The sequence below is a fragment of the Propithecus coquereli genome, unplaced genomic scaffold (genome assembly GCF_000956105.1).
Source record: "Propithecus coquereli isolate 6110/MARCELLA unplaced genomic scaffold, Pcoq_1.0 Scaffold323, whole genome shotgun sequence".
NCBI lineage: Eukaryota > Metazoa > Chordata > Mammalia > Primates > Indriidae > Propithecus > Propithecus coquereli.
In genome coordinates, this window is record NW_012148875.1 from 2441955 (window position 1) to 2457189 (window position 15235).

At 33.6% G+C, this 15235-nt stretch overlaps 1 protein-coding gene across 1 annotated transcript in view; it reads left to right on the forward strand.

Annotated features, from left to right (window-relative positions):
• SPATA5 (spermatogenesis associated 5) overlaps positions 1 to 15235 on the forward strand; it is a gene marked incomplete at its 3' end in the record, with an annotated part of 99483 nt that overhangs the window by 49319 nt on the left and 34929 nt on the right. The window contains exon 12 of the mRNA XM_012650404.1: positions 14257 to 14466. Within this exon, the coding sequence (XP_012505858.1) occupies positions 14257 to 14466 (210 nt within the window). The remainder of the gene's footprint in view (positions 1 to 14256; positions 14467 to 15235) is intronic.

Below are 15235 nucleotides of genomic sequence, written 5' to 3' on the forward strand. Positions count from 1 at the left end.
AGTACTGATATAGCTTAAGAGCTATCAGCATAACTACCTGTTGATCATCTTTAGAATGAAATCTAAGCTCTTTAGTTCGGCCTCCTCCTTTACTTTCATCTTACATTATGCTCTAAGTCTTATTGAACCACTCCATATTTTTGTACATGTTATCTTCCCATCTGCCTGAAAAATTATTTTCGAATTTCTTAGTTACCAAAGATCGTGTAACATGTACATGCCGTGCCCCCAGTATATATGCACACAAAATGCACATACATGCCTTGTGGGCAGAATTTTGTTGTGTTCATCTTTGTAGCCCCAGTACTTTGCAAATAGTAACAACTAAATAAATATTTGGTAAATGGCTGAATAAATATTTTGTGAAGCATTTTGGTTCGTAATGTTATTATTCAGAAATAGTTCTTTTTGCCTTTCCATATGTATTTTGTTAGGATTCTCCAGAGAGACAGAATCAATAGGATACATGGATGGATGCATAGACAGACAGACATATGAGAAGGAATTTATTAAGTAAATTGACTCACACAATTATGGAAGCTAAGAAGTCTCACGATATGCTGTCCGCAAGCTGGAGACCCAGGGAAGCCAATAGTGTGGCTCAGTCCAAGTCCAAAAGTCTCAGATCCAGGGAAGCTGATGGTATAACTCTCAGTCTGAGGCCAAAGGCCTGAGAACCCAGAACGCAGACTTGCTACTGCAAGTCCTGGAATACAAAGGAAGACGAAACTCTGATGTCCAAGAGCAGGAAAAGAAGAGTGACCCAGCTCTAGGAGAGAGAACAAATTCACCTTTTCTCTACCTTTTTCTTCTATCTAGGCCCCAGCAAATGGGATGGTGCCTACCCACATTGAGGGTTGATCTTCCTCACTCAGTCCATAGATTCACATGCCAGTCTCCTGTGGAAATGCTTTCATGGACACACCCAGAAATAATGCTATACCAGCTATCTAGATATCCTTTAATCTAGTCAAATTGACACCTGAAATTAATCATCATACCATATAAATAATATTTTTGTTAACGACTTTATTGAGATGTAATTCACATACCAAATAATTCACTCACTTAAAGGGTACAATTCAGTGGTGTTTAGTATATTCACAGAGTTGAGTAACCATCACCACAGTCAATTTTAGAACATTTTCATCATCCTAAAAAGAAACCCTGTACCCTTTACTCATCATCTCCCAACCTGTCTATCCCCCACCCCCAGCTTCAGAGGCAATCACTTAGATTTGCCTGCCTATTCTGGACATTTCATGTAAATGGAATCATAAAATATGTGGCTCTTTGTGACTGGCTTCTTTTTCTTAGCATAAGTTTTTCAAGGTTGAAATATATCCCAGTTGTATCATGTATCAGTACTTCATTCCTTTATTTGTCGAATAATATTTCATCGTATGGATATAGCACATTTGATTTATCCATTCATTAGTTGTTGGACAGTGGGATGTTTCTGCTTTTTGGCTGTCAAGAATAATGCTTTTATGAACATTCATGTGTAAGATTTTCTTTGAACATTTATTTTCCATTCTTTTGGGAATATAGGTGTGGAATTGCTGGGTCATATGGTAACTCTTTGTTTAAACTTTTGAGGAACTGCCAGTTTTCCAAAGTGGCTGCACTATTTTACATTACCACCAGCAGTGTGCGTAGAATTGCTGTTTCTCCATGTCCTTGCTAACGCTTGTTATTGCGTATCTTTTGGTTAAATATCCTAGTGTGTGTGAAGTCATATCTCATTGTGGTTTTGACTTTCATTTCCTTAATGGCTAATCATGATGAACATCTTTTTTTTCATTTGCTTATTGGCCATTTCTGTGTATCTTCTTTGGAGAAATGTTTGGTTAGATCCTTTGCCCATTTTTAATTGGGTAATTTGTCTTTTTATTATTGAGTTGTGAGAGTTCTTTATGTATTTTAGATACAAGTCCTTTATCAGATATATGATTTGCAAGTATTGTCACCAATTCAGTTGGTTGTCTCTTTCACTTTCTTGATAGTGTCCTTTGAAGGACAAGTTTTTAAGTCCAGTATCTATTCTTTTGTTGCATGTGATTTTAGTGTCAGATTTGAGAAACCCATTTCTAAATCCAAGATCATGAAGATTTACTCTATGTTTTCTTTTAAGGGTTTTAAATTTTACATTTAGGTCTTTGATTCATTTTTTTGCCCCTAGATAGGATTAACCCTGTTCTTCTGTGTGTAACCATAGCATTATAGAAACTCCACCTATAGCTTGTAGTCATGAGAACCATATATGGGAAAAGCTTACTTATTTATTTGTATTGTGGTAAAATACACGTTTAACATAAAATGTGCCATTTTAACCATTAGGCGTACAGTGTGATGTCATTAAGTACATTGTTGTGCAGCCATCACCACATCCATCTCCAGAACCTTTTCCTCTTCTCAGACCGAAACTCCATACCCATTCAACAATAACTCCTGATCCTTCCTTTCACAATTAAGTATGATGTTAGCTTTGGGGGTTTTTTTTGTTATTTTTATTGTAGTTTAATAATCTTTATTAGGTTAAGTTCCTTTCTATTCCTCATTTGCTGAGAAGTAAGTTTTGTTTCTTTTTTTAAAATCATGAATGGATGTTAAATTCTGTTGAATGCTTTTTCTGCATCTATTGAGATGATCATATGGCTTTTCTTATTTAGTCTGTAAGTATGGTTAGTTACATTAATTTTCAATGTTAAATTTTGTATTCCTAGAATAAACTCTACTTGGCTATGATATATTAATAGTATTCTTTTTATATATTGCTGAATACTGTCTGCTAATGTTTTGTTGAAGATTTTCGCATATATGTTCATGAGGGATATTGTCCTATAGTTTTCTTGTAATTTTTTTTCTTGTTTTGGTATTAGGATAATGCTGGCATTATAAAATGAGTTGGGAAGTGTTCTTTTTATTGTTGGAAGAAATTGGATAGAATTAGTATTCTTTCTCCTTTAAATGTTCTGAAAAATTTCTCCTCTTAAATAATTTTGAAACTGCATCTGAAATTTTATTATTTGGAAGGCTTATATAAAATTTAATTTTTTTTAGGTAATATGAGATTATTCCAATTATCTGATTTTTTTCTTGAATGAGTTTTAGTAGCTTGTGTCTTTTAAGGAATTGGTCTGTTCTCCTGAGTTGTTGAATTTATGGCCATAGAGTTGTTCATGATATTCCTTTATCTTTTTAATGTCTGTGGGATCAGTGTGGTGTCCTGTCTTTCATTTCTGATATTGATAATTTGTGTCTTCTCTCTTTTTTGCTTGGTCAGCCTAGTTAGAGGTCTATCAATTTTATTGATCTTTTCAAAGAATCAGCTTTTTGTTTTATTGTTTTTCTGTTTTTGATTCATTGATTTCTGCTATAGTATTTATCATTTCCTTTCTTTTATTAAGGCTTATTTGTTCTTCTTCTGGTTTCTCAAGGTGGGAGCTATAGTTACTGATTTTAGATCTTTCTTCTTTTCTAATATAAGAATGCAGTGCTATAAATTTCTATTTAGCACTGCTTTGGCTTCATCCCACATATTTGATATATATTTTTTCATGTCCATTTAGTTCAAAATATTTTAAAATTTCTCTTGAGACATGTTTAACTTATCACAGTCTACTTTTAAGTAATATTATATTACATATATAATATAAAAATCTTAAAACAATGCTTTCCTCTTTTTTGTGCTATCATTGTCATGTTTTACTTTTACATAGATTGTAAACCTCACAGTACACTGTCATCATTTTTGCTCTAAACAAAGTAGTTCTTCCGAAGAGATTTAAATATTAAAAAAAAAAAGAAAACCTTTATATTTACTCACCATCGTCATCATTTCCACTTCTCTTTAGTCTTTCGTGTGGATTGAAGTTTCCATATGGTATCATTTTCCTTCTTCCCGAAGGACTTATTTTAACATTTCATGTAATGCAGGTGTCCTGGTCATGAATGCCTTCAGTTTTTTATGTCTGAAAAAAAAGTATCTTGTTTTTGTTTTAGAAAGATATTTTCACTGGATAAAGAGTTCTAGGTTGACATTCCACCCCCTCATGTTCTTTAATGATTTTGCTCCACTCTCTTCTGTCTTGCTGGTTTTTCTTTTCTTTTCTTTTTTTTTTTTAAAGAAATCCACTGTCTTCATTTTTTTTGTTTGTTTGTTTCCCACATGTAATATATTCTTTTTTCCCCTCTGTTTTTAAGATTTTATTTTTATCACTGGTTTTAAGCAGTTTGATCATCATGTGCCTTGGTAGTTTTCTTCATGTTTCTTATGCTTTGGGTTTATTAATCTTCTTGTATGTATAAGCTCATAGTGCTAATCAAAGTTGAAAAAAGTTTTGGTCATTAGTTCCTCAGATATTTAATCTGTTTTCTTCTTCCCCTCTCAGTCAAGACTCAGAATACAGACATTTGTCCACTTGAGGTTGTCTTAAAATTGATGCTGCATTCATTTATTTTTCTTCTGCTTTTGTTTTATTTTAGGTTCCTGTAGCTGTGCCTAGCCATTTGCTGGCCTTTTTTTTCCTTTTGAAATGGCTTATCTGCTGTTAGTCCCATTCAGTGCCTTTTTTTTTTTTTTTAAATTATAGACATTGTAGTTTTCTTCTCTAGAAGTTTGAATTTTATTTTTTTATTTTATACTTTCTACTTAGTATTTTCAGTGTGTCCTTTATTTGAACATAGGCGACGCATTTTTAATAACTGTGTCAGTGTCTTTGTTTACTAATTTTATCATCTGGGTAATTTTAAAAACATTTTAAAAAGAATGAAATAGTATTTGGTGAAAGATGAGAGGTGTTGAAAGATGAAATACTGTCTAAAGATAGGATAGCGAACCAGCTAGTTTTTGAATTCCTCTTCTAGTTCTAGGATTTTGTGATTTCATGGTGGTGTTTATCCTTCTCTTACATACTAACTTATCCTGTGACTTTCTATGCCTTAGAACTCTTCTATGCAATAGTAACCTCTTTAAGCTGATTTATATTTATTTTTGAATTATTATATTAGCCATAGAAAGAGTAATCATTTATTTGGCTTTCAGATACAAAAATCAAAATGCAAAACTGATTTGCCTTTAGTTTTAAGTGATCAGACAAACAAAGTGATAGTAATTAGATGTTGCTGATGAAATTACAGATGTAATGACTTGATTGTCATTTATATTTTATCATGAGTCCCCCAAAATATAACTATTTATAACCTTCTCTCATACATTTAAATAAAATATAAAGTGTTTATTCAATATTTGCCACATGTCAGGCAAAGTACAGTTAATTTAGTATATACTATCCTGTTTAGTTTAATTCTCACAGTGATCCTGAGACCTTAGGTTTTATTATCTCCGTATTATAAATGAAGAAAAAGTTTAGAGAGAAATGAATTACCCAAAGTCACTTACTGAGTGATAGATCTGAGATTTAATACCGAGACCATTTTCCACCAAATTCTGAATTTTAGAAGACATTTAATATATCAAAAAAGTATGAAGTTAAAAATAAGCAGAATATAAAGTTACGAATATGTTATGATGTCAATTAAACCACACACGTATGCTTATGTGAATACACATATGCATACATTTTGAAAGGCTAGAAGGTACGACACCAAAATATTAACAATGGTTACTTTTAGGTGTGGGAAATACAAGTAATTCTTATATTCTCCTTTATAAGTTCTTGTAGGCTATACTTATTATATATCAGTTATTTTTATAATCAGTAAAGTGGGAATTGCTACTATTATTTTCCTATTCTAACAATTTGATGTAAGTCTTACACATATGCAGATAATTTCCAAATTTCTGTCTTCACTATCTCTCATATTTGAGAATTATAAAGTTATTTTTTAATAGTTTTTGCATTAATTTGTGTGAAAACAGGTATTTTATATATTTAGACAAAGACCGTCTTTTAGGATACATTTTTTATTCCTCTTTCTAGGTAACAGATTTTTGAGGACATTATCTCACTCATCTTTGTGCTCATATAGTCTCTAGGACAAGTCCAGTACATAGAAAACATTTCTTAAAATTGATTGAGTTTATTTCACTTGGAAATTTCAACCACAGTATAATAGTTGGAAATAATAGAGGAATTACAATTGTAATCAAAGAAATTTGGGTTAAAAAAAATCCTCTAGATTTGTGAATCTGAGTGATTTCTCTAACTTCACCTAGTTCTACTAGATGAACAAGCTGTTTCCTGGCAACGCTGGGCACCCATCAGAGTTTTTTTCTTGCTGAACCTCATACTACCCCTGTGCCCAAAGCTCATGCGTCATGCTCTCCTCTTTTTTCTTGACCCCAGTTTCTGGGATCTCTGTCTGTTTTCCTTTCTTCATTTATAAAAATCGTACACACACACCCCAAATTGTAAAAGTAATACAGTTTCACTGTGGAAAATTTTGATAATGCCAGAAATTATGAAGGATAATGTAAGAATTACGTATATTCCCGCCACCTTAAAATAACTATTGTTAGTATTTTGATGTAATATCTGGTAGTCTCTCAAAAATGTATATGTGTGTGTGTATATTTTAATTAGGATTTATAATGTATTCAAATTTTATATTCTACTTTTTTATTACATAAAATTTGGCGAAATACTAAATATCTTCTAAAATGTTTAATTTCTATGTAATTGTTTATTTTGGGGGTATCCTAATTCATTTAATAATTGTTTGGTATTTGTCATTGAGGTTGTTTCTAGGTTTTTTGCTATCATACAGAGTGTTGTGCTATGAATCTTTGAAGAAAAATCTTCTTTTACTTCCATACCTGTTTTGGGGAGGATAGTCTAGAAGTAATATTATTAGGTCAAAGTGTGGGAACTTCTAAAATATGTTCTAAAATATGTTGCCAAGTTCCTTTAAGAAATGTACCATTTTTTTCTCTACCAGTGTGTGAGATTTTTCTCTACCAGCATCTCATTGTACAACACCAGCCTTGAGGAGTCTGTATTTTAATCTGTGCTAATTTTATAGGCTTAAAGTCATTTATTTTAAATTATGTTTTTTGGCTTTGATTACTAGAGAGTTGAGCTTTTTTTCCTCCATAAATTAATTGACTTTGCATTTCTTTTTGATTCATCCATTTTCTTTTATATTTAGTATTTGTAACAATACCTTTCCCTGCCTAGTTATTTATGCTTATCCTTTTGAAAAATTTTTAATGACTTTTGTATTCTCTTTTCTCTTTGAGATTTTTTACCCTTTCTTTTCAAGCTGTTTTTCTAACCTTTCAGGAAGATAGGGTATATATAATTAAAATGGCAAAGAAAGGAAGCCAGAATCTTATGTTTATTGTCCACTGTTCCATCTAAGATGTAACTAGAACTTCAGTTACTCTGTTTTACTTCTCATTAAATCTACTTCTTCGCACCTCTAATCCTCCCTAAACCGCACCCCATCTTTAATGACAGTCATTTTACCAACACATGGCTCTTCATAGACTGTAAACATCCCTTGATTCACGTGACTCATTTACATTTTAGAGAATTTTCAGAATAGGTAATAGCCCTCTCACTGGATTGTGTCTCACAGAGAGGTCGTCCTACAAAAATAGTTTCCTCTTTGAGCATTTTATTATAATATTTCCTCTTGTTTTCAAAATAAATCAAATCACTTAATTTATTTTAATATTCTCTTCTATTACATGCCAATAGCAGAAAGTCTTGATACAGTTAGCAGTCCACAACAGCCCTCGGGAAGAGGCCTCTGTAATAGTGAAATGCCTGTAGAATATACATCCATTCTGGTGACTCTGCATTGGAGATTTCTAAATTGAGAGAAGGAACTTCCTCCACCAGTTTGTGATAAAATACAGAAGTGAAACTGAGTATCCTATACCTGTAATATTTAGGTTCTAACCCCTTCTTCTTCACCACTTATCACTAAGACAGTTGGTGTGCAAAAACATCTTAGAAGTTGCGTATTTTGTAACTTACTTACCTTTTCCACATAAGCCTTGATAGTCATATAAATTCAGTTTCACGTGTGTCAAAAGTGTGGGGTCAGTGGGAAAGATTGAAGGCTTGTGTATCTCTGTTGTTCCCCCAAGGAGCAGTTCTCTTCAAGTACAAGTGCATTAGATTAGACTGGATAAGAAACATTGGAAAAGATAGTCAAATTGTTTCATGTGTAACTATTCAACTTATAGGCCAAGTTCTAAGTCTTCTGATAATAGTTTGAAACTTGGTATTATGTTCCAGCATAAATGTTACTTTAGAGTGCCCAGTTACAAAAATGGAACTTCATGTTTATACACCTTCTTCAGGGATCTATGTAACTGTTGATTACTTGTACAGTAGGATTGAGTTGATTTCTGCCATATTTTGAAGAATGTGGAAGTGTTTGTTTTGTAGTGTTATTTTTACTTTGTACTGGACTTATATGAGTCACATACTTCATGTGTGTAACCTTAAGGTGGGTTAACAAATAATACATTTATTCAAAAGGGGTTATATTTATGGTGGAATATTTGTTACAGTATGTCATCATATGTAGTTGCAAAGTAATTAAGGATAGAGAATGCATCATTCAGGCCCCAGATAATCTTTTCATTCATTTTTGGATTGATTCCTTATCACATATTCCAAGTTTTTTTCTACTTTACTCAAGTCCCATTTACTTACTACCTTATGAATCTTATGTCTTTCCAAACATGTTCCTTTTTCTCTTTTTGGTACAAGTTTTAATTACCCAGTTGCCCAAGTCTGAAGCCTGAATGTTACCCTTCATTCCATTTTCTTATTCACCAACCACCCTCCAAATCTAATTAATTATCAAGACCCACTGATTTGCCTTATTTGTTATTTTTTTCTTCTCTATAGCCCCACTGCTATTACATTAGTGCAGACTATAGTTATCTCTCATCTGAATTACTGCAGAAGTCTTCTAACTAGTCTTACTGTTTCCATTCTTTCCTCTGCCCCTATTCTAATCCTCACTGTACCTTGTAACCACAGTGATCTTCCGGAAGTACACATCAGATCATTATACCATGCTAAATAATAATTGCTTATTAACAGAAATGTGCCTTTTTATGGAAATATTCCATCAGATCAGAAGCTCAATATGTGTAGGAATTATTTATTGTATCCTCAGGAACCAGTGTAGTATGTAATAGATATTTACTCAGTATTTGTTAGATCCATTGATGTTTCTTTCTGTAGATGACCTTATGTTAATTTTTACTGAGAGACTAGAGACCTTCTGACATAATTCCTTCAATTCCGTGCTTTTCTACTAATCTTAAGCCTTTTATCTTTATCCTTTTACTCTCCTTTCCTACCACTTCATGGGAAGATCCTGCTTGGTAAATATTCAACTAACTTAAAATATAAAGTGGAAATATAAATGCAACAGGAGTAGAGGGGTATTAACTATCTTTTAAGAAGTTTAGTGATGAAAGAAGGATATATGATACAGTGTTAAGTAGAAACAATATCAAAGTAAGATGTTGTTTTGAAAGAGAAGAAACGGAATATTTGTAGGCTGAGGAGGGAATATAGTGAAGAATGCAATGAAGACAGGAATAGAGAAGGGAGCACTGATGAATCAAGAGCCCAGAATGTCAGGAGAGAAGTAGGGGACAGGGTTGTTACACTATTCCACTGATTCTTATGGCCTTCAGGACAATGGACCAGCTCCTCAGTACAGATTACTAGGACAATGCAGAGCAGTGGTCCTCAAACTTTTTGGCACCAGGGACTGTTTTCATGGAAGACAATTTTTCCACAGACCTGGGGGTGGTTTTGGGATTATTCAAGCACATTATATTTATTGTGCACATTATTTCTATTATTACATTTTAATATATAATGAAATAATTATACAACTCACCTTAGATTGGGGACCCCTGGTGCAGAGGGCACTGGTTTTTTCTGAACTGTTCTGTGTTCAGTGAACGTTCAGTTTTCTGATAAGAGCATCTTAATTTCTCTTGAGGAACACGCCCTCTCCAACACTTAGTTCATGTGACGCTGTTTGCTACTACATCCTGATGCCTAACTAAAGAGATCATCTCTTATGATACGGATTTTCTTATCATTTGTTTTGCTGATTTTCAAAATATGTGTTTCACGGAGGTGCTTCAGTGGTTCAATATCTGATTTTAATTTCTTTTTAAAGACTTTAAAAAAGACTGATTAAAAACCAAACACCCTGAAATGTATTGAATACCAAATTTTATCACATTGGAGATTATCAGGTTGTACTGCCAAGTTTATTTAGTTTTGTACAGACTTGAGAAAAAAATCCTCCCTAGCCATTTATGGGCATATAAGTGAATGTAAAGAAATCATTGATTAAGAAGGATATACTGCTGTACTAACCTTTAAGAAAATATTATCTATATAGATTTACTTGTCTGAATTAGTATAAGTGAATATTCTGCGGCACTGCTACAATACCTAATGTATAACTCCCATGCTCTAAAGCTGTGGTCCCTAACCCCCGGGCTGTGGACTGGTACCAGTCCATAGCCTGTTAGGAACTGGGCCACACAGCAGCCAGAGGTGAGTGTCAGGCAAGCCAGCAAAGCTTCATGTATTTACAGTCTGAGCTCCACCTCCTGTCAGATCAGTGGCGACATTAGATTCTGCATTCTGGTGAGTTGTATAATTATTTTGTTATATATTACAATGTAATAATAATAGAAATAAAGTGCACAATAAATGTAATTGTGCTTGAAACCATCCCACCCACACACCTCTGAACCGTGGAAAAATTATCTTCCATGAAAACTGTCCCTGGTGCCAAAAAGGTTGGGGACCACTGCTCTAAGGTATGGAATCTTCTCTTCACAGAGAATGTTCACAGAGAGTATGTTCTTCTCACTGTATAATAATTGCATAGTAACAAGTGAATGGCTATCATGTAGTATAACAATGACATTATCATTTTAGTTCTTTTTTTTTTTGAGACAGAGTCTCACTATGTTGCCCGGGCTAGAGTGCCGTGGCATCATCCTAGCTCACAGCAACCACAGACTCCTGGGCTCAAGCGATCCTCCTGCCTCAGCCTCCTGAGTAGCTGGGACTACAGGCATGCGCTACCATGCCCGGCTAATTTTTTCTATATATTTTTAGTTGTCCGATTAATTTCTTTCTATTTTTAGTAGAGACGGGGTCTCGCTCTTGCTCAGGCTGGTTTCGAACTCCTGAGCTCAAACAATCCGCCCGCCTCGGCCTCCCAGAGAGCTAGGATTACAGGCATGAGCCACCGCGCCCGGCCTCATTTTAGTTCTTATGAGTTTGAGGAATTGCTTCTTTGACTTGACATTTTTGATAGCTATTGTAAAAACTGCTTTTATTTGTCATATTTAGTATACACACACTGTATGCATTATATATATGTATATATGTGTTGTTTATGTGTATATATGTATATTCCGTTGCTAAAGGCATAAAATATAAACTACTGATCTGATTAAACCACTTTATTCAATAACCTTATTGACAAATCTACTGACCATTTCCTCTCAATTCTCTGTTTAGTTTGAGACTAACTTCCTTAAAACTCTTTTCCCAGAATGTTTATTTTTATGAGAGATATGTTAAAGTATTTAGAGAGAATAGCCATGATATCTGCAGCTTACTTTAAAAAGGTTCAACAGAAAATTCAAAAATTGATAAAGTATCTGTGTGCGTACTTTATTTGTGTCTGTAGAAAGAACAAGAGCACACACTAAAGCAAATGTAGCAAACATTTAAAATTGGTAAATTTTGACAGAGTATATAGACATTTCTTATATTGATTTTTCAACTTTTGTATACGTCTCAAATTTTTCAAAATGAAATTTAAAAATTAAAGAAAAAGAAAAGATTTAAAGATACCAGAGAGTACAAGCAGGAACTACCCATCAAGATGTGGCAGTTCTGCTACACTCCTGCCTAAAGCAGGCCCAGTTATACCAATAACAGTTGCCTTCTGGTAAACAGTAAATTTGATTCTGTCCAGTGATAGCTGGATATTATGAGGCCCTTAAGCTCATGTGTATTGGTCTCAAGTTTAATTTTTAATTTTATTAATTGGTGAAATTAGAAATCAGAAAAAAGAAAGGCAAAATAAAATCCAAGGCCGATGATGCTGCAGGGAAACTTATATATTTACTGTTGGTGTCACTAAAATAGAGAAAATGGTTGGGATAGCAAACTGGCATTATACAAGAGACCTGTAAATATTCATGCCTTTAATCCAGTAATCTTACTTCTTAAAATAAATCCCAAGAAAGCAACTTAGAAAAAAATAAATAAATCTGATCTCAGAATTATGGTTTATAATATAGCATTCTTCTGGATCTGTGAGCAGAAAACAAAAACAACAAAATCCCCCCACTAAACCATAAGTTCATTTGAAAAAAGTAATCTTTTCCTGATATTAACAAGCAAAACTCTCTCATCTCCTTTGTATTTGTAAATTGTCTGTTATCTGGCGTTTCTTCCTGCTTCTTCCCTCCTACATCTTAAATGTAGGCATGCCCAATGATCTGCCTTTGACCCACACCTCTCTTCTCTTGGTTATATGAGGTTATCTTGAAATCTAAAATTCCAATCCTGTCATCTTTCCAGAGCTCCATGCTCCATTTGTTCTGCTTATATTCCAAATGCTCACTCTTTTTTTTTTTTTTTTGGAGACACTGTCTTGCTCTGTCAGCTAGGCTAGAATACAGTGGCATCATCTTAGCTTACCGCAACCTCCAACTCCTGGGCTCAAGCAATCCTCTTGCCTCATCACAAGTGGCTGGGACAACAGGCTTGAGCCACCATGCCCGGCTGATTTTTATATTTTTTGTAGAGACAGGGTCTTGCCATGGGTAGCTCAGGGGCAGGTCTCAAACTTTTGGCCTCCCAAAGTGCTAGGATTATAGGTGCAAATGCTCACTTTTGATCTTTTGAGTATCATAAGTTCCAACTCTGTGTATCCAAAAAAAAAAATCTATCACATTTATTTTCCCTCCTAAAGATATTCTTCTGTGGTCCATATTCTTTCTTTCTATCCATGATAAAATCTTTAGCTTTAAGTTTTCTCTGTTTTTTATTTTGTTCTTAGAACCTTCAGCCATAGCTCTGCAGTATCTTTCTGGTATGTCTTATGTGCATGTGGTTACCCTAGTTCAAGCTTTATTTGTTTCATTTTTAAATATTTTAAATTTAATATTTAATATGTTCTTAATTGGTCTCCTTGCTGTCTCCTCGCTGATGAATCTTGTCAGAGAAGTCTTCCAGAAACACAGATCAGACCATGTATCACTTTCTAGATTAAAAACCTGCAAAGACTTACTGTGTACAAAGAGTTATCTTGAACTCCTTCGTCTCATTTCTTCATCTCATCTTCAGAGCCCTATGATGTATGACTTCAACTTTTCTTTGTTTCCCTCTTTCAGATCTTTTTTCTGTCATCCTCTTTATACTTCTTTCCTTCTGAGCCTTTTGTCATTTTGTGCCTCCACCTGACCGTTCCCCTGTTGTAACATTTCCAAATTCCATCCATCCTTCAAAAATTGGCTTTCAGATTTATCTTCCAGCTGGAAGTAATCTTTTCTTCCCGGGAACTCCCACAGCCTTTTTCTGTTTCTTTGTTATTGTACTTAGTATCCTTCCATTGTACTGTGGTTATTTATGCGCATGTTACTGGTTGTTATTAGTTTGTAAGTTCTTTAAAGTGTGGATTCATGTCTCATTCTTTTCTGTTTCCTGTGTACATTATCTGATAAATAGTTCGTTCTTAAGAGGTATGTATAAAGGACTATCTTGTTTTGGAGTATTAATTGAGGAAAAAGGAACAAAATTTTGAGGATACTTTATGTATGCCAAAGGTAAAAAGATCATATATTCCATAAGGAGCTAAAAAAAATATGCGTGGAAGTAATTTTGCTAAAAAAAAAAAAGAAGAAGAAATAGTTAGGTATGCAGATGAGACCCTGGATCACTGACTAACCATCGTCAGACAGATGAAACTTGACTTTTAAGAACTTTTAAGAAGGATAGACTTAATGATATGTTCAATCATTTAAACATTTATTAATATATAAGACTTACAAGCAGAAATATTTTGGTTTTATGTATTTTTGCAATATGCAGCTTACATTTTATTTTATGTACTCTTAATTTCTTGGTATTGGAATTTTTTTTAAGAATCTTTCTAATTCTTAAATGATTTTCTTCCCTTCACAGTTTTGTTGATTTTTTTTTTTTTAATTCTCTGTTCGTTCTGGCAAAACTTATATTTAGTAAATGTTTTGTTTTTTAGGTATCCTGGTCAGATATAGGAGGACTGGAAAATATCAAACGGAAATTGAGACAGGCTGTTGAGTGGCCCTTGAAACATCCAGAGTCTTTCGTCCGAATGGGTATTCAGCCACCTAAAGGAGTTCTTCTGTATGGGCCACCTGGATGTTCTAAAACAATGATAGCAAAGGCTTTGGCCAATGAGAGCGGACTGAATTTTCTAGCTATAAAGGTAGAGTGTTACATTTTTTCATGGTTACTCTTTCTCCTGACCTCCCTCCACCCCCACTTCTCCCACCTGAAGGAAAACATACAAAGGCATTGCAAGGAGCAGCTGGTTTTTATTTTTTTGTTTGAGGTTGATGGCAATGTAATATAGGGGAGAAAGAGAGCTAAGGAATAAATTAGTGCATGAAATCAACAAATCATGGTGGACAATGAGAGGACTGCCTTGTTTAGTTTCTTCTCAATGTTTCTTATACCCATGTGTAACAGAAAGCAGTTTTCTTTTCTGTGTCTTTTAATTGCACTAAAGACTTTTTTGCTTAACCAAGACTTAATTATAAACATGATAGTGAATTCAGTATTTACATACTTAGAATTTTCAAATAAATAAGACACTTTTTATGACAAAACTAGATTCTTTAAAAATACTTGAGCAGTCAGAAAATATATGTGCATTGTTTTTATTCTGAACTATACACATACACGTTTTAGTCATTGCTCTAATTTCCATTACTTGGGATAAATAATCTTACCTGATATATAAGTTTTTACATTTCCTTTAGGACCAGTTGTTAATTTTGTTATTAATTTTTATGTGATATTATGATATATCCAATTACTAAATATACATATATAAAACTTAAAATCCATTTCTGTGGACTATATCACAAAAATACCTACCTAACCTAAATATCAGTTCATTTCAAAAAGGCACATGATAATCTTCCTGGTACTTGATAGTACCAGGGAATTTTTTGCATAACAAAATGCATTTT